The 21,647-nt window shown below is 39.6% G+C and overlaps 1 protein-coding gene across 2 annotated transcripts; it reads left to right on the forward strand.

Annotated features, from left to right (window-relative positions):
- Nucleotides 1-746: 746 nt before the first annotated feature.
- On the forward strand, nucleotides 747-16,872 carry LOC114646144 (homeobox protein otx5). 2 transcript variants are annotated; one of them, XM_028794166.2, is made up of 4 exons: nucleotides 747-1,004; nucleotides 10,117-10,338; nucleotides 12,457-12,608; nucleotides 15,196-16,872. In XM_028794166.2, exons 2-4 carry the CDS (start codon nucleotides 10,242-10,244, stop codon nucleotides 15,820-15,822), a joined length of 876 nt encoding a protein of 291 aa, XP_028649999.1. In that variant the 5' UTR covers nucleotides 747-1,004; nucleotides 10,117-10,241; the 3' UTR covers nucleotides 15,823-16,872. The 2 variants fall into 2 exon arrangements, with proteins under 2 accessions (XP_028649999.1, XP_051788266.1); XM_051932306.1 differs by lacking the exon at nucleotides 747-1,004 and adding an exon at nucleotides 1,144-1,448.
- Nucleotides 16,873-21,647: the final 4,775 nt, after the last annotated feature.

Raw genomic sequence — 21,647 nt, forward strand, 5'->3', positions numbered from 1 at the left:
ACAATACTTCACAGCAAACATTAAGATTGTATTACTTAGGCAAGTAATGGGCATGGCATATTTTAGCAATAAAATTAATTGCTGTTGCACTTGATTGTGCATGGCTATCCCACAGAAACACAGTTGTGTATGAGCAATAGTTATTGGCAAAGTAATACTGGTAACCTGGGTGCAACTGGAAGAATTCTCATTCCTATGTGAGTATGTAAGTATGCAATACTAACATGCATTAACATGTTATGAGACAACTTTTTAGTGCAGACATTATAGGAACATGAGTGCTGAGAACAACATGACAGACAGACAGACAGACAGACAGACAGACAGACTATCTATCTATCTATCTATCTATCTATCTATCTATCTATCTATCTATCTATCTATCTATCTATCTATCTATCTATCTATCTATCTATCTATCTATCTATCTATCTAAGTAATGCAGCCATTGTATCCATTGTATTACGCACAATTCAAGAAGTACACAGTTTTTGCCAGTCGCCCAAATGCTTCTATTTTCACTTGCTCAGCCAAGCCGGGTGAGGTGGATTTCTGATGATGCAAAAAGGTGGGGATCACAGGCCAGTTCCCAACAGGGAGACTATCACAGGTGCAAGAAAAAGTGCAACAGAAGTCCTGGGGCACCCTACTCTGAGCAGGTTCTCCATGATTGCAGCACACGCGTGTGTCACAGCAGCTTAGCCAGCTGGGGTGAGGGGGAGGGTGACCATATTGTCCCATTTCTCACCCTGTATAACCCAGCCTCCCTTCTCAGCAGCGCAAGAGCTTAGCCAGTGAAACACAGACAATGGCAGATGACATCACTCTGCCCTACATTTAAATCTTTCCATTTTACATCCAGCTTCTTCATTCTTTCTTTTCCCCTGTTAACAGGGTGAACCATCCACTTCTCCGATCGACCAGGTTTCTCAACTCTGTTCCTCTTGCTCACTGTGCTTGACTGCTTAGACCTTGTTGGCCTCCTCTCAGCTGTTTATCTGGAGGTAAGTTGCTTATTTTTAAGATAAAGCACATTAGAGCCGCTCGGTGTGGTGAGCCGCCGGGGCGCCCAACCCTGATTATTACCCCATCTAATCTAGATTTAGAGAGCTTTAGCAGCGCTCATAAAATGATATCTAATGATGCACAGAGCTGACCCTACTCATGAGTCGCAGGCTGGACTCAGCTACTGACCACACTCCTTTAAGGGTTTTTTTGTACTGGATGGTGAAGCTCTGCCATTTGCTAAGAAATACTCTTGCATTTTGTGTTGAACGTTTCTGAGGACTAAAAAGATTTAGGATATCTCTTGGACAATGGCAGACAGTGCACAAGGGAAGCAAGGGCATGAAGAAGAAGAGAAAGAGCAGTTGCAGACTGGTGGAGCACACACAAGCTGTCACTGGATACTGTGGAAATATACTGGGGATCAGGCAAGCATCTATTGGGTAAAAGAGAGATGAACTGGAACAAATATATTGTGCTTAGGGAAAAGTGAAGGTGTGCTGGAGATTAAAGAGTCATGTTTTGGGAATGCATTTGATAGGATACAGGTATACTGGCAGTCGGATTAAGTTGATGGATGGATGGATGGATGGATGGATGGATGGATGGATGGATGGATGGATGGATGGATGGATGGATGAGAGCTGCACTGGAATGTCAGCAAACCTTAAAATTTTAGACAGTCAACAGGGACACGCTAACAATGGAGATGTACTAGAAGGCATGTCACAAAATGTGGCATAGAACTTAGTACACTTTTCAACATCTATGTACTGAGAAACCACCTGCTCCTCAGGGTTCTTAAAGTTTTTGAAATGGGAAATCTACATATCCATTCATCAGCTGGTTAGAACTACAGATATTGGTTTGAGACAACCATTTCTATCTTTCTTTTATAAAACAAATCTATCTATCTATCTATCTATCTATCTATCTATCTATCTATCTATCTATCTATCTATCTATCTATCTATCTATCTATCTATCTATCTATCTATCTGTTTGTCTGTCTGTCTTTATCTGCACCTAACACCTTGCAGCATTCTGGTATCTATATTTTACATTTGATTGGTTTTTCATTTTATAAAGTATGCATCTTGCTGGAAATTATCTTGATCATTATGATCGAGAGGTGATCAGAAGCCACAAATTTAACTGTTGCTCGATTTTATGGAGAGTGTTTCCTTAAGCCCACTCTTTCTACTGAGGAGTTGGAGAGGAGGTGGAACCAATCACAGCAGCAGCAGGCTCAAAGGAAATCTCCAGCCTGGGGGACACACATGCCAGACTCACACACAAGGATACATTTAGCTGACACCATAGATCACATCATAAATTGAACTTCTACATTCTGTTAACTACTTGCAGGTTGACACATAGAGGCCAAGAAATGCAGACCACTTAACCAATTTGTATCACTTTGGACACAATTTACGTTGTAAACTTCGGGTGTGTTTACGCTTCTCTCCTTCCAGACGCCTCTGTTGGGGCTACAGCAGGACCCAAACTTAAAAATCTTGCAGATTTAAGTCGGAATGTTTAGCAGAGGTGACGTTTAATTCAGCTACACGCGACGTTGACGCGGGCACCTTCTGTGTGGATACTCGCCCTTTTCGATATGAATGCTTATTTGCGCTACACTGTGGACAATTTGAGGTCCACTTTCTCACGACCTTCTTTTACATTAATATAGAAAACTAACTGCACTTACAATAAATAATTGCATTTTAATGTTTTCAGACCATCTTGATCCAATTCTGGTGCGCGGAGAGTAAATCATTAGTATATTTAAATACAACTGTGAGGGCCGATTCTGAACAAATTAGCATCATTGACAGTTGACGCAGAAAATTATTATTGCAAGAATTTGGCAAAGACGTGTAAGTCACTGGCTACACGCCAGCGTATAAAAACAGATTTAAGAAATACATAAATTATGAAAAAGAGACTTGAGTGGGTACCTATAACAGTAGCAGTATGGAATAAGAACAACTCATTCGTGTAAAATACATACATTTAAAGGTATTATTATTACATTATATGCTCTAAATGAGTTGATATCCCACACAAAGTGCGACCTCACATCGCTCCTCCGGTTTTGACGCAGTTTAGTTTTAAGGGTCGATTTGATTCGAATTTTACCTATATGGAGACTAGATACTGTCCCCTCGTGTTTGCGTAAGGCTTTTCTCCTTATATTCTTGCTTTACTCACTCATTCGAATGACGTACATGTTAGATTTGTTGACGATCTCCGACATAGGTTGGCCTGGCGTCCCGGCCTGGTTTGACAACTTATCTTTTTGACATGCTCTGGCCCCACGCGAGACTAGATTGATAAAATGATATGAATTACAAAAATGGACAGATAGATTAAGTTTCTGAAAAATGTATTTAATTCCATCCATCTCTGAGCTCATTCCGATAGAGTGTCACTTTACATTTATTAAAGGGGACATTAATGAACAGAGCTTCAAACTGTTGTTAAATGTATTAATGCATCATAATTTTTTCTTCTACTGCATCAGCATTGGTGTTTTGTAAACGCGTGAAGGTACTGAGCCACAGGCTGTTTGAAGTCGAGGAACAGGATTATAATTTTTTTTATTATTATTATTATTCTCATGGTCCATTGACAAGAGCTTCGTAGTTCTATCTAAACTGGTCAGTTCTCACTGCCTGTGTTGGAGTGTTTTAGTGAGCCTGGTGCCTAGGAAGTATTGGCATCCTGTCCGGGCTTAGCTTCTTCCTCTTATCTCAAGATATAGTATCATACTCAGCCTAACACTGAGAAACTGGATTGCTCCATAAATATTCACAGATAGTCATCATCTTCCCTATATCCAGGATTGGGCTTTTCTTATGTTGCAATTAGGTAAAAGATGTGCTAAAAATGAAATTGATTTCAAGTTCACACCCTGTGAGAGGTAAAAAAAATGAGGCCCCAAACAGACTATATCTTTTTAAATGCCACTTGCTTTTATGCAAGATCTCGCCACAATACATGCTCTTATAATTTGTTTTATTTTTTGCATCTTTACTCCGTGTGAAGTAACAGGTAACACCTGTATATTATAATAATATTCGAGTCTATTTAATAGGGTCTGAAATGCTGACTTTGATCTATAATTTACTCTAACCTAGAATATCTATTTTCATATATAAGAAAAAAGTTGTTTTACTTGAGGTGACTTGCGCTGCTCAGCACTCTTACTTCACAGTTCGAAGCGCTGCACGTATCTGCGTGGTTTTTTCTCCTGTACTCCGGTTTTCCTTTCACACCCCAAAAGTCTTGCATGTTGGGTTAAACGGAATCCCAGTTGCACACTTAGAGTGAATGTACATGAACACTGCGGGACGGGCGTCCAGTCCAAATTGGTTCTCACCTTACGCCCAGTGGTGCGCATATGCGAGCTAGAAAATGGATGGATTCAGGGACAGATCAGAGAACTTTAAGTGATATTAATCCCATGCGTCACAAATAGCGCAAGACTCCTAATAATTAAGATGCGGGCTTTTATTTCAACCGATTTTCGTGGTTAATTTCTACTTTAAATCGACTGCTCTTGTAGGGTAGCATGCTGTTTCCATCTTTAACTTCTGAACCAACCGGATAAGTTTCTTTACTTTTCAAAAGCATTGTATAGAGTATTAATGTGCCCTCTACACACGAAAAGAAATTAGTCGTCCCTTCAATTCTGCTTGTTTTTTATGTCTCAGTAACTAACAACTGCCTCAACGGTTCCTTGTACCTTGAATGTTCTCCCTGAATTCTTGGTGTGTAGTCTGCGAGTGTAAGTATACTGTTGGATGGCAAGCGCCCCGTCCAGGTTGGGTGATACCTGTGGGATAAGCCCCGCCACCATGACTCAGCCTTAGACAGGGTTCTAAAAATGCGTAAATTACTAAATGTTCATAATTAAAGCGTCTGAATCTCTTAAGACCAAAAGAAGTTACAAGACGAAATTTACGGAAAAAATGTTAATTGTAATTGAATTACAGTCAATTGAAGATAAAATATGGAGGAAAGGAAAACATTGTATGTTAAGGAGCAGAATATAAATATTCAATATTCACATCTTTGTGCGTATTTTATATATTTGCGTTTGTGCAAGTTTGTGTGTTTGTTTTTCTTAAAACAATGTTTCAATTGGGGGAATACAGAAAATAAAAGAGTATGCGTTAATAGCAAATAAACGTTTTATACGTGTCTATGACTGCACGTCGCTGAATTTAAAAGGTGAGTCAAATTGTTGAGGCTACGGATCACTGTCTAAAAGTAAGCGTAAAGTTAACTTTAAGCAATAGCAGGGATCGCAAGCTTGTAAATAAGTGCAGAATCACGATGCCATTTAGCAGGTGAAAGTCTACTTGTGTGCTGAGGTAAGAAAGCAGAAATATATAGCATGGTTCAAAATAATTGTCATGTTTTTAATTTAATGCGTTGTAAATAGTAAAGCACTTTAAAATGCAAACAAAAGATGGTACTCAAGGTCAAGTAACGAGATGAGCGCTGAAGTGCAGCGATGTCTGGTTTGATCGAGTCGGGTACTGCGCGCAGGTGATTCTGCACAACTTCGCACAGGGTATGGATTTCGCTTTATGGTCTCTTATTGGATAGTGGAGTGTACGTCCTTCCTATGTGTTGTGTGTATGTGTATGTGTGTGTGTGTGCGCGCCCCCCTCAGGGCACACCGGTTTTCCACACAAGTCCCAAAGACTCAAAAGTTAAATGACAACTCTAAACTGGCCCGATGTGACTTAGTGTGAGTGTGTGCGCCTGCGCGTGGCATGCAACCCTCTAGCGCTCAGTCCGAGCTTCACTCCAGCCATCTCCCAGCTTTCATGAACCGGATAGGGGGATTTTAAACTGGATACAGGGAAAAAAATATTGTTACGTACTCAAACAAGGTAGCTTTCTTCAGATAAATGAACTAAATATGTCAACAAGTTTGTACTATTGTCCACGGTCAGATGATCGGGCACAAACCTTTGAAATGCTAAAAAATATATTGCGTTCAAAAGCTGAGAATCAACTGTGCAAATGCATAATTTGTCAATGTCCTTTAACACCATTTGTTTTTGCCCAACGTCTTCGGCAATTTCGGTTAATTTCAGTTTACTCCAGCCTCTCAGAACTGTCACTCATAACATTGTGAGTATAAGAGGAGGGAAATAGTTAAGCTGCCTTTGGAATATTTAAAATGAAGGAGATAGATAGATAGATAGATAGATAGATAGATAGATAGATAGATAGATAGATAGATAGATAGATAGATAGATAGATATGAGTCTCTTTTGGACTTTTGTAGCATAAACAAACAACATAGCCACAACTATGTAACATACGCGAGAAAACAGGTATCGCCCCGACGGTTAGTGTTTAAATACTATTTGTATCTATGTATGCCTTTTTATCATTACTCTGTACAGCGATTTCAGTGCAGGTGACCATTGAAATAGCATTCAGTACATCTTGTAACATGTCAGCCGCGTCCACAGCTGTCCAGGATCAAATGAATACAATAACTCCCTACGACAAGGATAATAATCGAAATAATTGTGCCTTTTTGACCACGTTGTGGTGTTTTATATTCCATCTGAATTTTTTCACTGAGCAGTCAACAAAAGTACCTCTTAACTGAGGTGAATAGAGCATAACAATATATGGTCTGAAAGACGAAAATGTTCACTTTAATACAGGTAAAAGTACGTTTTGATTTCTTAAAGTTACATTTGCACACATATCCGTGATAAGTGAATTCACAAGATAATAAGCCCTACGCCGTTCACAACCGTCGTTATTATTCGGAATTGTTTCATTCTACATATCTTTCTTCCCTCCCTTGCCTGATCCACATTGCCTCCCTCACTGTTGATTTGTCATTTATGTAGCACCATGGGAAGGCAGGAGGTTCACGTGTCCAAAAAGACTGTTAAAAAGAAAAGAAAAGACGTAATACTGTTATCTCAAAGATAGTTATGTTTTTACAGTTAAACATTTATCATCTAAATACTGCGAGAATTCACGTGTATATAATACTTAAAATAACTCTTTTCATATACATTTTAATTAGTTAATTTAACTCTGTTTAAAGTGTTTATTTCAGATAATATGACTAGAGAAACTAAAAAAACTAAATAACTAAGAATATATTCTGCAAAATAAAACGTTTTGCAGAGCTTAAAAAAGCTACAATTTTATCAACCAAGATTAACTTGATTGTGCCCTTAGTCACTTTATAAAATGCACACTAAAGCAAAAGCGTGCATGTGCAGAAAAAATCTCTGGATTTTATTCGTTTGATTTGAGCGTTGTGATCATAAAAACACAGCTACATTTTTTTGAAATACTCGTTGTGTATTCTGTAAAAGAAACGTATATTCATTTTCTAACCATTTTAAAGTGAATGCTTGAAAAATATAACATTTTTAGATGTTATATGGAGTTAGTGAAGTCAGTGCGCATTTGCAAAGGAAAACGGGTAATGGTTGTTTCCATTCAGAAAAGAAAAGAACTTTTTTGCCTGTTACCTTTTCTTTTCACCACGGCATAACATGTTCCTTCTTCATCTCCTTCAAGCAACATATATCAGATATATGAATATTTGTTGCTCACGAGCACACATACACACAAGCTATACCCTATTTCTATAAAATGTTATATATACCCCATAATTGTATATAAAAAATTAGGAAAGCATGGACGTATGTTTAAAAAAAGATATGGAAAAACTGCACGTTGACCGTTCATGGTTGGTTTTAATATGTTTCGTTATGTTATAATTTTAAAATTATAAATTAACTTTCATTTACAGGATTGTAAAATAAACGGTTTTATTCAAAAATGTAAAAAATATAAACAACAAATTGGTAGTTTTAAGTACGTGAAGTGAAAAAGTGAAACAATAAAACGACAACTGATAAAAGCTCTGTCAAATCTCTAGCCTCTGAAATGTCTCTTTTCTTTAATGACAATAATACACAGCGCTGACTGACACGAGACTTGGGCCGATGTTAATTGTGGCCTCGACGTGCCTTTAGTCTCTCTCACATTTCATTTATAGGTACTGCCCATTAACGCCATTTGTATATTAGAAGAAAGTTAAACAAACTATTCAATTAGGCGAGATAAAAGGCATTAAATTTGTCTTCCAATGGTGCTGTCTTGCAATTAATCGATAAGCTTTATACAAAAAAGGGAGGCTTTAAATGTTTATTCTAAAGAAGACGCTTAAGCCCACCATTGAAACTGAGCCCCAAATTGAAGCAGTATGCTTGACTTGAAAGGAAACGCTCAATTCCATTATTCCTGTTGTATTTCAAAGTTTAAACGTAAAACGTAAATTTATCTCTTTGGAAAATGCAATGCTCAATAAGACTGATGATTAATGAATTTTGTTTAATATTGACCGATAACATTGTATCCGAATTCATATAGGCTTTCATGCGTTAGGACGTAAATTTTGTAAGGTTCCCCATTTCCCATTTTATACCAACGCGCTACACACACACACCCACACAAGATAGATAGATAGATAGATAGATAGATAGATAGATAGATAGATAGATAGATAGATAGATAGATAGATAGATAGATAGATAGATAGATAGATAGATAGATAGATAGATAGATAGATAGAAGTTTATTTGGGGGACATTTGCCTTTTTTGAGAAGCGCAATAAATAAATATAGATACATAAATATAAACCACAATGACTGAAAAGAAAGAAAACTTCTGACTTGGCATATATATAAAACGAGAGAGAGAGAGGTCTGAACAGCAAACTGATTATTTGGGTGGTCACCACCTAGTTGTTATTGTTATGTTGTTATGTTTCAGCTTAAAACTGACATGTACATTTAAAGATTTTACTTGAAAGATATTCATACGAGCAATACTTACTATTCTAAAATAACGACGTACTAATTTCTACAGAAAACAAACCGTTAATTTGTTTAAGAAATATTGTTGAAATCATCTACTATTTTTTTAAATTGTGTTATTTTGGATATGATGTGCCCTCATAAGTTTTAGCAAGCACACCCACCACAGATAGACGCACTTTCCTGCCCACATTGTACTTGAAGCCGCCGCACTGACACATACAGGTATCTTCCAGTCGTTTAGTATGTGCATGCATATTTCTATATAATCTCCCGATTTCAACATTCTGTAGCGCAATTATTTTCAACTTAACTGACCACTGAAATGCACTCTATGACCAGGTTTTATTACAGCATGTCAGAATATAATGTTAGTTGTTCACGACTGTTCAGAAAAGGATTTGATAATCAATTGTATTACTACAACGAAGATAAATGTGCTTTGCTGACTGCTGGTGGGCAGGAAGTGAAATAAATAATGAATTACAAATAACTTTCGATGTTCAACATCTACTTTTCTGAAGCCCCTTAGCCCAATACACACCTACAGACGCGTCCCTTTCCCGTGCGCGGAAACTGAACACTACAGATAAGACAGCTCGGGCTCACTCGCCGCAGGGACAATGTGCATTGAGCGGTCTCGATACTTGTTTGAAGATCTCTCGAGTTTTTGAATCCTTGCCCTGCAGGTAACGTGGACGCGCCCCGCTGCTTGCAATCATCCCTCTATTGTATGCGGTTAATTAGTATTAACTGTTCATTAACAACCGAAAACAACAGTAGCGCCTTTCCTGCGTGGTGGCTTTGTGAAGGCAAACATTGAGACTGTCTTTATATTCAATTGCATGTGATGATCAGGTCTGGTAAACCGTGATAGCCTAGTGTATATGTTTTTCAGGAGCCTAAAGGGGAGGTGCCCTGAGGCCACCGCCCACCACCTTGGGGGTGGAGACTACTGGGGTACTCTACCGGACTGTCCATTTAAACTTCTCCATAATTAGCATCCCCCTTCTTAAAGCAAACAGTTAAGTGGCCCAAACGCATACTCTTTGTGCACTCTCAACGAAAGAAAGAAAGAAAGAAAGAAAGAAAGAAAGAAAGAAAGAAAGAAAGAAAGAAAGAAAGAAAGAAAGAAAGAAAGAAAAAGAAAAATCTTTGTATTAAGGTGGACTTCCAGCAGCTCCGTGCTCAATATCGCACCTATACTCGGATTTTTTTTCTCAGACAGATCCCCAGAGACGTCCAACTTTCTGCGAGTTGATCCCCTGAGACCGAACTGAGCGCCAGTTGGCTCAACAACAGAGTGAAGGAAGGGCAGTTGTTTTTATCAGGGTCCTGAAACATCGAGTATGATGTCCTACATCAAGCAACCGCACTATGCCGTGAACGGTTTGACTCTGTCAGCACCCGGGATGGATCTACTGCACTCCGCTGTGGGATACCCAAGTAAGTATTTATTGTTTTTCCTCAGCCCCTGTTTAATATCAGATTGCGGTTTTCATTTAATTTCTCCGTTCGAATGTTTATAGACTTAATGTAAGGATAATTTTTTAATATTAGTGTACTAAAGATACATCTCACCAAGTGCTAAAGCGAAATTTGCTACAAAATGACAGATATGCGTTGAAGTTAAATGAAATAGAAACATATTCACAAATGAAAACAATACGTAAGTATATAAACGTACGATTTACGTAACTGTGGTCCATCAAGTCCTGCATGTGCTAAAATATCCCGCCTGCATCTTCGCACAGTGCTGCGCGGCAGGTGGTCGTACTTCTGTCCACCATGTGAGCCCCTTTTGCGACGCTTTATTTGTCCACTGTGTGTAGTGCTGTGCAGCAGGTGGATTCATTTTTGAACCAGACTAATACGACCTGTTTAACTGTATGTGAGACTGTCCGACATGGAGCGTCACTTGAACGATCAGCCCGGGCCCGGACGGTCTGTTTCTCTGTGTATTGCGCTCTTTGAACTTGCACACAGTACTGGCGGTTTCTAGTACAGACTTGTGCGATGTGTGGTATTGCCTGCTGTTAAGACTCCTTCCGCACTGCTTGATTGGTTTAATTCTGTGATGAGTTGTCAATGTGTGTTCATTTCTGTGACTTTTGGTACGACCTGCTCAATTATGAAAGCGGCTAATGTGGCAGATAAACGATGATATTTTTATTGATAACTGCATTGGCTTTTATTTTAATCGTTTTGCATTTCACGTCATGGGGCAAATTTCTTTGCCCTTTAGCAGTGTACCGTATTATACTGAACGTGAGACCACATGCTAAAGACCCGGAGGGAAAAAGAATTCTATTAAACATATTAATTCTTTATTGATATTAAAATACAGCATTCAGACACTCAACGGAGTGAAATTTTCTAGATTACTGAATCGGACCACAATTTACAGCAACCCCCTTATAGAGTTTATTTTGAGCTATGAAAATAAAACCAAACTTGTTGAATTATCATTTTTCCAGTCAAAAGGGCAATGTTTTTACAGTACAACAATTCGGAGAGACGTCACGTCTGATTAAAGAGTGCTCCTTGAGTGTATCACATCTATGAAAGACACATCGTCCGGCTATTCGTCGGTTTGGGCGGTGGGCACAAATGACACACGTGTCCGATTCGACCCCGTCCTTCTAGTACGTGGGAATTTCTTTCCACTCGGTACGCAGGAACTTCATGGACGCAAATTAGAACTGAACGCGGTCGATAGAGAAAAACTTTGAATTTACGGTCGTCCTGCCCACTTTTGGGGCTTCGGGTTTATATTTAATTTTAAATTGTATACTTCGAGCTGATAATATTATGATGATAGTACAGTATACGGGGGTAGTATATGTTCTGAACAGCATTGTGTACTTCCGCAATTTTACTTGGCCTCTTACTCAAAGTTGGCTGCTGGGTTTGAGAACTTATATATTAGTGTGCAAACATACCAGAAAAGGAGCAGATGCTTATTGTTTTTAAATAAAATAATTGGATGGATATAGGAGAGGATGCTTATAATAATTGACCCCCGTGACCCTGTGTTAGGATATAACGGGTTGGATAATGGATGGATGGATAGTATAAAATAAACATAAGGCTTGAAGACAGAAAACAGTACAATAGATCACTTTTATCTTCATCCTCGTTTCAGGACACTTTCTTATGCGCGATTAGAAAGTTTTTGGAGGTCTTATATGCAGATATGGTACCGTACAACCTCCTTTACAGGCTTTCAGGTTAAAAAAAGACCTGAGGATATTTTATGCACATGCAAGTCTTCATCCACACCTTTTAAAAGCATATTTAAATTCATATTTGAATGTATCGTCTATAAAATACATATGCTATCAGGTAATCAAAGAGCAGAACTTTCTCGTGTCCTATACCTGCTCCTTTTTCTTGTCATATTATATTAGATGTCTAATTAACAAGCAATAGTTTTGGAATCTGGTGTAATGTTCTGATTATGAAGAACTAGAGTTTGATCAAATAATCTTCAGAAAATCGAAAATGGAAAGCTCAGAAACTGACAACCCCCCACCCTCCTTTTTTTTTCTTTTTATTCTTTAGCCACACCTCGTAAGCAGCGTCGAGAGAGAACGACGTTTACTCGCGCGCAACTGGACATTCTGGAGGCGCTCTTTGCCAAAACGCGCTACCCGGACATCTTTATGCGAGAGGAGGTGGCACTGAAGATTAACCTGCCGGAGTCTCGAGTGCAGGTAAGCTGAAATGTCTCGGGGTGCAGAGGCGCAGCAAGGGCATAGAAATGTGTTTGGAGGGCAAGAAATGTTCAAAAGCGTATGGGGGAAAATCCGCTACTTTATTGCAAGAATTTAATTTCAGACCATTTCTTAACACCATTTGAATGGTTTGTTTAAAACCGGGTGCACTGATTCACATATCTCCATTGTTTTTTGTGGTCTATCTATCTATCTATCTATCTATCTATCTATCTATCTATCTATCTATCTATCTATCTATCTATCTATCTATCTATCTATCTATCTATCTATCTATCTATCTATCTATCTATCTATCTATCTATCTATCTATCTATCTATCTATCTATCTATCTATCTATCTATCTTTCTTAACCCCCAGCCCCTTTTGTGATCTTAAGTTTTTTTTTTGGTTCATCTTTATCTATAAACTAAACAAATGGCCATGATGGACCACATCAGGCCATTTCAGAGTGGCCAATTAACTTAACCCTTTCATCTTTGGGACATGAGTAAAAAAAAACAAAAAAAAACAGGGCACCCATTAAAATTAAAATAAAACTACTGGGTGAGTTGACCAGAAGCTGAACCCAATCAAACTTCAGTACCTAGAAAAAAGCCACAAGTGTAAGCAGAGAATGTTTAAAGTGGATATGTGGGCCATGAGTTTAACACATTTTAAGTGGAGGACCTGGCAAGAACCCCTTTGAGTACAGGCAGTGCATATGTAAACCACACAGATGGTGACTGGGCCGGAATCTTCACTACCTGGAAAAATATGCAACACTTGTTCAAATAGAGAGCAACATAAACTGCAAAAACGGTAAATGGGTCAGAATTTTATGCTAATTTAAAGCACACTACAGAGATATCACATACAAATGACTGGGCAGAATTTGAACCTGATCTGCTGGAGTGTAGAGGCACACACATTCATCACTACACCACCATCCCATCTCAAACACAGTCAAGTAATGAAGATCACATTGGATTAGCAATTACAGCTGGCAAAATGCCACCCTTGCTGTACTTTGTTGGTGTTCTTTTGATATATACAAAGATGAGGAAGGTCTGTATCCCCCTTTTTGTTGTAATAATTATCACTATGAAGTTGGTCAGTTTACTAACACTGAAGCATTCCAGTTGAATTCAAGTCAGGTTATTTTTGTATAGCACTGATAACTGAGTACTAAACTCATTTCAGTTAGCTAGAAAACACATAGGAGATGTGAAAGGAGATTCTCCTCAGGCAAAGTGAAATATCATTATTGTGAACCAAATATGAAAAGGTTAAGATCCATCCAGCCACCTTCTTATGTTACTTTTTCATTATAAGAATGTGAGAACCCAAGTATGCACAAGACAAGAACAAAAACAAAAACACAATCACTTATTGTTTTAAAGGTGCCAGTCATCTTAAACTGAGGCTATGTCCAAACTACTACATTTTCATTTAAAAACAGTTTTTCTTTTTTTTAAATGAAAATGAACTATATCCATACTAGCGTTTTCACATCATTTAACAAAGTATTTCTGTGCATATAAAAACAACTGAAAATAAAGTATACCTACAGTGAGCAAGCGTGCATCGGCGGAAAAGTCCTTGAAAGGCTTGGTGACACCAGCAGCGTTTGGATTTATTGCAAAACTGCAGTGACTAGTAAATGAATTGCTTTACTGCAAAAAACACAGTTTCAATGCATACAAGATAAGCAACACAAGAAGCTTCATGGAAAGCAACTTTTCTCTGTCCTGCTATGTTGGAGTATGGTTTTCTTCAATGAAGTGTGACTATACAGGGAATAAGACATTGTAATGAGGAGGATCCAACCAGGGAAAGACTATGTAATAAAATAAACCGGAGCACATTTAGAGTCCACGTTTTCAACCATCCACATTACAACACTGGAAAGCATTTTTTGAAAAGTCTCAGTTTTTGGGGCTGGAAAGCTCCAGGGTATTGTGGAAGAAAGGCAAAAACAGAAAGTAATGTCTGCTGTAGTGTCTTTTGTGTGGAGGATGAAGCTGCAGTATTTTGAGAGAGCCAGTCGGAACATGAGGTGACCATGTAAACTCTACATAGTGACAGGCCAAGAACTAAAACCACTAGTCAAGTACTCCCTTATTCAACCCTATAATAATAATAAATAATAATAATAATAATAATTTATTATTATTATTATCATTGCTATTATCTTGCTTCATTCTAATCTAATTAAAGAGTGAAGCATTAATTTGGTGCCCTCAGATGGTAAGTGGTAATAGGAAGTGTCTTATGACACAAAATGTGGGGCTTGACGCTATATGTAGATGATACCTGATTTAAAAAATCAAAAGAGTGACTATAAATTACTTTATATCTGAGTGAGGGAAAGGAAGTAAAAATGCTGAGTGATTCCTGATTTACTAAAATGAACACTACATCCTAAGCATAACCTGGAATTTTGTTTTGCTAGGTTAAGGCACTATTTGGATATTTTGTGCAATGTTCTAATGAGGTCCTGCTCCCTATCCCAGTTTTTCAACCCCATTGCACTCTGGTGTCTCTTCTAAACTCTAATATGAGGCTTCTCTCATTTTCTGTCAGGTTTGGTTTAAAAACCGTCGAGCCAAGTGCCGTCAGCAGCAGCAACAAAGCAGTGGCCAAAGCAAACCTCGGCCAACTAAGAAGAAGACATCGCCTGCCAGAGAAACCAGCTCTGAGACAAGCACAAATGGGCAATACAGTCCTCCACCCCCAGCAGGCACCTCAGTTACCCCAAGCTCCACCACCAATGCCACGGTGTCCATCTGGAGCCCTGCTTCCATCTCTCCAATCCCCGACCCACTGTCTGCTTCCACAACTCCATGTATGCAACGCTCTACTGCCTACCCAATGACCTACAGCCAGGCACCTGCTTACAGCCAGAGCTACGCAAGCTCCACATCGTATTTCAGTGGCCTCGATTGCAGCTCGTACCTCTCCCCCATGCACCCGCAGCTCTCTGCACCAGGGGCAACCCTCAGCCCAATCACTACTCCAACCATGGGCAGCCACCTGAGCCAATCCCCAGCATCTCTGTCCACCCAAGGCTATGGCACTGCTGGCCTTGGCTTCAGTTCAGTGGACTGCCTGGATTACAAGGACCAGTCAGCCTCCTGGAAGCTGAACTTCAATGCCACTGATTGCCTGGATTACAAAGACCAGAATTCGTGGAAGTTCCAAGTTTTGTAGAAGGAAATGCTAATACTGACCACCAGTGAATGCCATGCTTTAGTGCCCCTCTCTGGTTTGGTGGACTGGACCATGAAAAAAAAAAGATGTCAAAATGAAAATATTAGATAACGGTTTGTGAGAGTGGAAGTGATCAATGCTGATAGAATGGACTTTCTTCTGGAGAGAGAGAGAGTTTGATTAAACTTTGGGGAAGTTGCTTGGATTTTTATCTGAACTTATTTCAAAGATTCTAATTTGGCAAAAAAAAAAAAACAACATTAAAAAAGGTTAGGGTGAGGCCATCCTGTGAACTGCAAGGCAACCTATTCATCCTGACAAGACCCTGGTGGTTACCTGAGCACAAGGCCACAAGCCCACCACAGCAATGAAGAACTCTCACAATGGAAGATATCACCCCAGCTTTCTCAGCTCTCTCAAGCAGTGGCTCAAGGAGTGTTTGCTTCCCCTCAGCCTGTCTGCTCCTACATTATCACTCCAGGACCCCAGGATGTGTGATGCGGCCCCCTGAGTCCAGAGGCGAAGGCCCATCTTCTCCTGTGCCAGAAAGGTCCTTAAGACCTCTCTCTATATGCCTGACCGTGGTAACCCTGACACGCCATGTTTCGCACATTCTGTAAAAGTAGACCTTTATATGTGTGGCAAATGTAATGATTATCAAAAATGTTAATATTACTTGTTAAAGTCTAGATTTTAAGTTATTTCATGTTTCCTTAAATGTGAGTCTTAAAGCGAATCTTGTGATGACCACTGAAGGATCTGTAAATAGCGAATCATTACTTGAACTGCAATAAGGCAACAAGTCTCAGAGCCATATGGCTGGACTCTCAAATAAATTATACCTGAAAATATTTTTAGAAGATGCCAATAATTATTATTTTTTTGAACATTTTAAAAGCTCAGGGGTTAAAAAAAAAAGTAATTAATCAGTCTGTGGGAGTGAACCGTCGCCTTTGTTTTGTTTTGTTGTAGCGCCATCCTTCTTGCCTGTGAAATTTAAAATTTAGGACCAATGCTGATTTCTAAACATTATTAAAAGAAACAGAAAAACTGTGACTCACTGTCGTTAATAAACCCCCCGGTGCGCCTTGCGGGGTCTCACCTGGGCAATGGTGCACAACTCCAGAATCATCATAGCCACACTGCCACCAAACTATGGTATGAAGCACGCCAAGCAAAGGAGAAAAGAGGAAGGAAAGAGAAGGCATGTAAGAAAATGTGGACATCTCGTCTGGTGTACGGAGTCTTGGTTATTACCTTCACTGCAAAATATTAGGATTTTCTGGCCATGGAGATATCCATTGAGACATCATGCTTCAGCTTTAATGCTGTAGAGTGCTAGTGTTACCTTTCAGATCCTTTACAACTCCTTCCCTATCGATAGAGTCTCCATGATGATAATGCTTATAGAAGGTCAAGAAATAGTTAATGATAATAGGTATAAGCAGATATTTACATAGATAATAATAATTATAAAAAAGTAATACATTGAAGCAGATGGTAAAGTCATTACACAAGAAGAACGTATTTAAATAAATGTGCAAAGATAAAGTACAATAGGACATTGTGCTTCAGTTTCACTGCTCTTAGATTGCTTGTGTTAAGTTCACACGGCATTTACAGCTCCTTCCCCACCCATTTAGCTACCATGATGATGCTGCTTGTGGAAGGTCAAGAAACAACCAAAACTAGCGATCTCTCCTTTACATAGATGAACTGTCTCCTGCCTTTCCACAAGAATAGCGGTGCTCCCATATCACAAACAGTCTCACATCCCACATCAAGACTAGCTTCCACTCATAATGAATAGACTTTTTCCTTGATATTCTTCAAACTAGTGGTCCTCCTTTAAAGGGATCTCCTCATTCCCTACAGTAATAGAAGTCTTCTCCTGCCATGGATGAATTGTCACTCCATTCCCCACCAGACCTGCAGTCTCTCTCTTTTGTTAAACCAGTGTTTTCTCATTCATTTCTAGAAAAGTAGCTGTCCTTTTTCACCATGGATACACCTGCCTCTTCATTCTTCATTATTCTGGTGATCCACTCACTGCGATGAATGTACTGTTTTCTCAACTCCATATCAGAATGACAGTCCCTTCTCCACAAGAATAAACTCTTCACAGTGATAGCTTATGACAATCAGTTTTGTCCCTTTATCCTATTACACTTGTCCTCAAGCAGTTAGCAGACTGATGTGACTCGATTATGTTGACCTCTTTTGTAAGTCACTTTGGATAAAAGCATCTACTAGGCAAATAAATGAAAATAGCAGCATCTTCTCACCACCGATTACTATCTCCTGATTTTTCAGTAGTATAGTGGTCCCTCTTTATCATGGACTAATCAACTACTAATGCACCAGTTGATTAGAAGTCTGTCCACCAGAATAGAAGTCTCTCCTCACTATCCATAAATTTTCTGCTGAAATAGTGGTCCGTCTTCACCACTGACTAAACTCCCCCTTATTCCCCACAGAACAGGAGTACCACAATGTATGAATTCTTTTTCATTCCCTGACAGAAATGTGGTCTGCCTTAACCAAGGATGAACTGCTTCCATTTTCCCAACTAGATTCCCCTCCCTCCTGGCCATGTATGAAGTGTCTCCATACTCTCTGTCTCTCTCTTTCTACATCTATTGCTGCCTGGCAACTTTGAAAAAAGGAGTTATTTGACCTAAAAGTGAATCACCCTTCAGTGAGAGTGTCCATTTGCTTTTCTGTCCCATACTGTTGTCATTCTAGAAACCATCCTAAAGGTGCCCTTCCCATCCATTTTGCTTCTAACTATTGTCTGCTTTACTCCATTCAGATTGTCTGTGCTCATCCAAACTGGAATGCCCAAATCTCCCTCTGGCACAGCGTTCTGAAGTTCCCAAGAGAGACCAAGGGCCTCATGTATAAATGTTGCGTACTCCCGTTTCCACGCTTACATCGTGATGCATAAAAACTAAACTTGCCGTAAAGCCGCACATATTTTCACACCAGCTCGGTTTTGTAAACTGGTGGCACCCAGAGTCAAAGCAGAGCTTTTGTTCCCGTGTGATTTCCCTTTCTTTTTTTTAGATCCACATCCCTGACACGGCTTTATCAAATACACTGAAATTAATCGCATATTGTTTATTAGCTTAAGGCATCTGATTGTAATTAACCTGTAACAATATAATGGTCCACGGAATGGCCAATCTATTCCAAATACCATAGCTACTTTAGCGTTGTTACTCTGAAGTATTTATCCCACTGTATTTGAGTATGGAATCACAGCTCTACAGCATCTGATTGGAAAGAGAATTATCGGTATATAGCGTCAAGCACACGCTGCCTCAGCCATGCTGTCTATTTGAACTGCTCTCATATGACAAACGCTTCAGAACCTTTCCTGTACTGACCTCGTGGTTCAGAAACAGTTTCATCCCAAGAACTATAAACACAATCAATCAGTCCATCAAGTGCTCCTTGTAGAACTGTTTGTACTTATAAGTACAATCACCTCACTGTAAACTTGCGATACAGTTATAATATTGCACAACCTGCGCCACTTTATAAAGCGCATATTTACATATGATGACAATATCATTTTTAAGATTAAATGCAGCAAAATATGTTTATTACATTATACAGATAAAATATTAACATCATTTAAATAATCTATATTAATAATTAAACGTGAGGACACGGTGCCGCAGTGCTAACAAGGAGCTGGCGCTCCATGCACGGATTGTTCCTGCCTCGCACTGTATTCTTGCTGGGACTGGCGCGATACTGGAAGGATAGGTGGATAGAATAATTAAACATGTACTACGAAGTGTGAAAGCTGCTATATAAGCACCCGACCCGGCACAAAGTGACAGTGAGGCATGCGTAAAAATAAAACACAAATTTATTTTTCTTCACCTGTGGGCGCACGTCTTTCCTGTGTCCCACAGGCAGTACACAGTCCCAAGCACAGCACACACAAAAACACCAAAAAACTAAAGTGTTGTCCTCCACTCCTCCTAGGCAGCTTCGTCCTCCTCCTCCCGACTCTCGCTACTGAGTGGTGGTTGCTGGCTCATTTTATTAGGCACCCAGAAGTACCCCAAGTGCTTGATTGCCGACACCCAGCTGCACTTCCGGGTGTGGCGAAATAACTGCCCAGAAGGGCTCAGCAGCTCCCACTGCAGCACCCCCTGGCGGCACCTGCGGAGCCTATAAGTGCTGCACCAAACTCCATCTCCCATGAAGCCCTGTGGGAGTCCGAGGCAACACTGCAACCCAGGGAGGCTGCCAATTAGCGTCCAGGGGGAGGTATTGGGTCTCTCATGCTTGCTCCCCCGGAACATATCCTGCAGGGGTGTCACAGCCGGGCATGGACCCGGCCATCTGCCACAGAAGATATTTCAATGTTCCTAAAAGTTTTGAAGAATCGGCGTTCTAAGCTTACAGATGGCTTGACGTCTATTACAGAGCTGATTGTGTGGCGATTGGGTACTTGGAGAAAGAAAAGGAAGGACAGGAATCGGGGTTCATTACCGTACGTTTGAAAGAGACAGTACTGCTGCAGTAAATTATTTCATCAAAGATTCGTACACGGCGCAGCAAGCATGTTGTGTGAGGCAGGAACAATCTCTGGATGGGACGCCAGCTTGTCACTATCACTGCACCACCGTGTTCCCATGTTTAATACATGCTTTATCTCCTATCATCATGAAAATTATATCAAGTATACTTCTCAGTATTTAAATTATTCAGAGAGCTATAATATCACGAATGTAGTGGATTCTGTGTCTTGTCGGAGGAAGAGATAGCCCGTTTAAGAAACACGTAGTGATTCACACACATAGAGCACATAGAAGATCAACTATGAAACAAAGCATTTAACGTGCTACTTTAGTTACGATAGGATTCGAGAAACAAGTAAATTAAACGATTTTATGATGAAGTTTATGATGTTCTATGTGATTAAAGTGGAAATTTCGGGATTACAGTTCCGTGCTTTTTTCCCCATAGTGTGCCTATTTTTTTTTTCTCTGTACCCTAATAAGCTTTCATATGACACTCAGAAGGTGGGCTATGACTCACCTTTTGACGGCGACTTTGATATCTGACAACTTCTTTTTTATTTCAGGCACTGTGCGAATTTGTGAACTTGAGCTTTCAAGTTTCTCCGACACTCTGTGTTACTCAATCAACTTCTTTTTGTTGTTTATATCACTGTTTAAACCAACAAATGGTACGTTTTTCCTTGCCTCCACTTGGTATTTGCTGAAATTCTGCTATTTTCCCCCGTGCTTTTGCCATAGCCTTTTCATAGAACGTCGAGCTTAAGGGCTATTTATACTGATTTGCATATTCAAACAGGCGTAATTCTGGGAGGAGTTGAGGAGTGGCAGCAGGCGCGTGCACAAGCGTTACTTTTCACGCAGACTGGGATTTATGTAGCAGAAGAACATGAAAGTTGGCATTCGCATAGATTCATGCATCTGGATTTTTTTGTGCACACGCACATTTCTGCTTTTGTCCATACGCCATTTTTTAGTGTGAATTCTATGCATGGCGTTATGCATGAGACCCCAGGTTGCCTGTTCAGTCCCTGCCTCTCGTTCATTGGCCAAGTTTGAGTTACACTATACTGTTGATTAGATTAGATTATCCTTGATCTGTCCGAGAGGGGAAATTAAAATTTAGCTGAAGCTCCAAAATAAATAAATATGATAAAAACAAACAACCCCCTCCAAACACACATGAACCCTTTTGGCTTGTATAATAAAAAGCTGCTACTGTCAATAGAGGCTTATAGTTGGCAGTAAAATTAGGTCAGACCGGCTAGGATTGGGCCACAGGTT

This window comes from Erpetoichthys calabaricus, chromosome 1, assembly GCF_900747795.2.
Source record: "Erpetoichthys calabaricus chromosome 1, fErpCal1.3, whole genome shotgun sequence".
Taxonomy (NCBI): domain Eukaryota; kingdom Metazoa; phylum Chordata; class Cladistia; order Polypteriformes; family Polypteridae; genus Erpetoichthys; species Erpetoichthys calabaricus.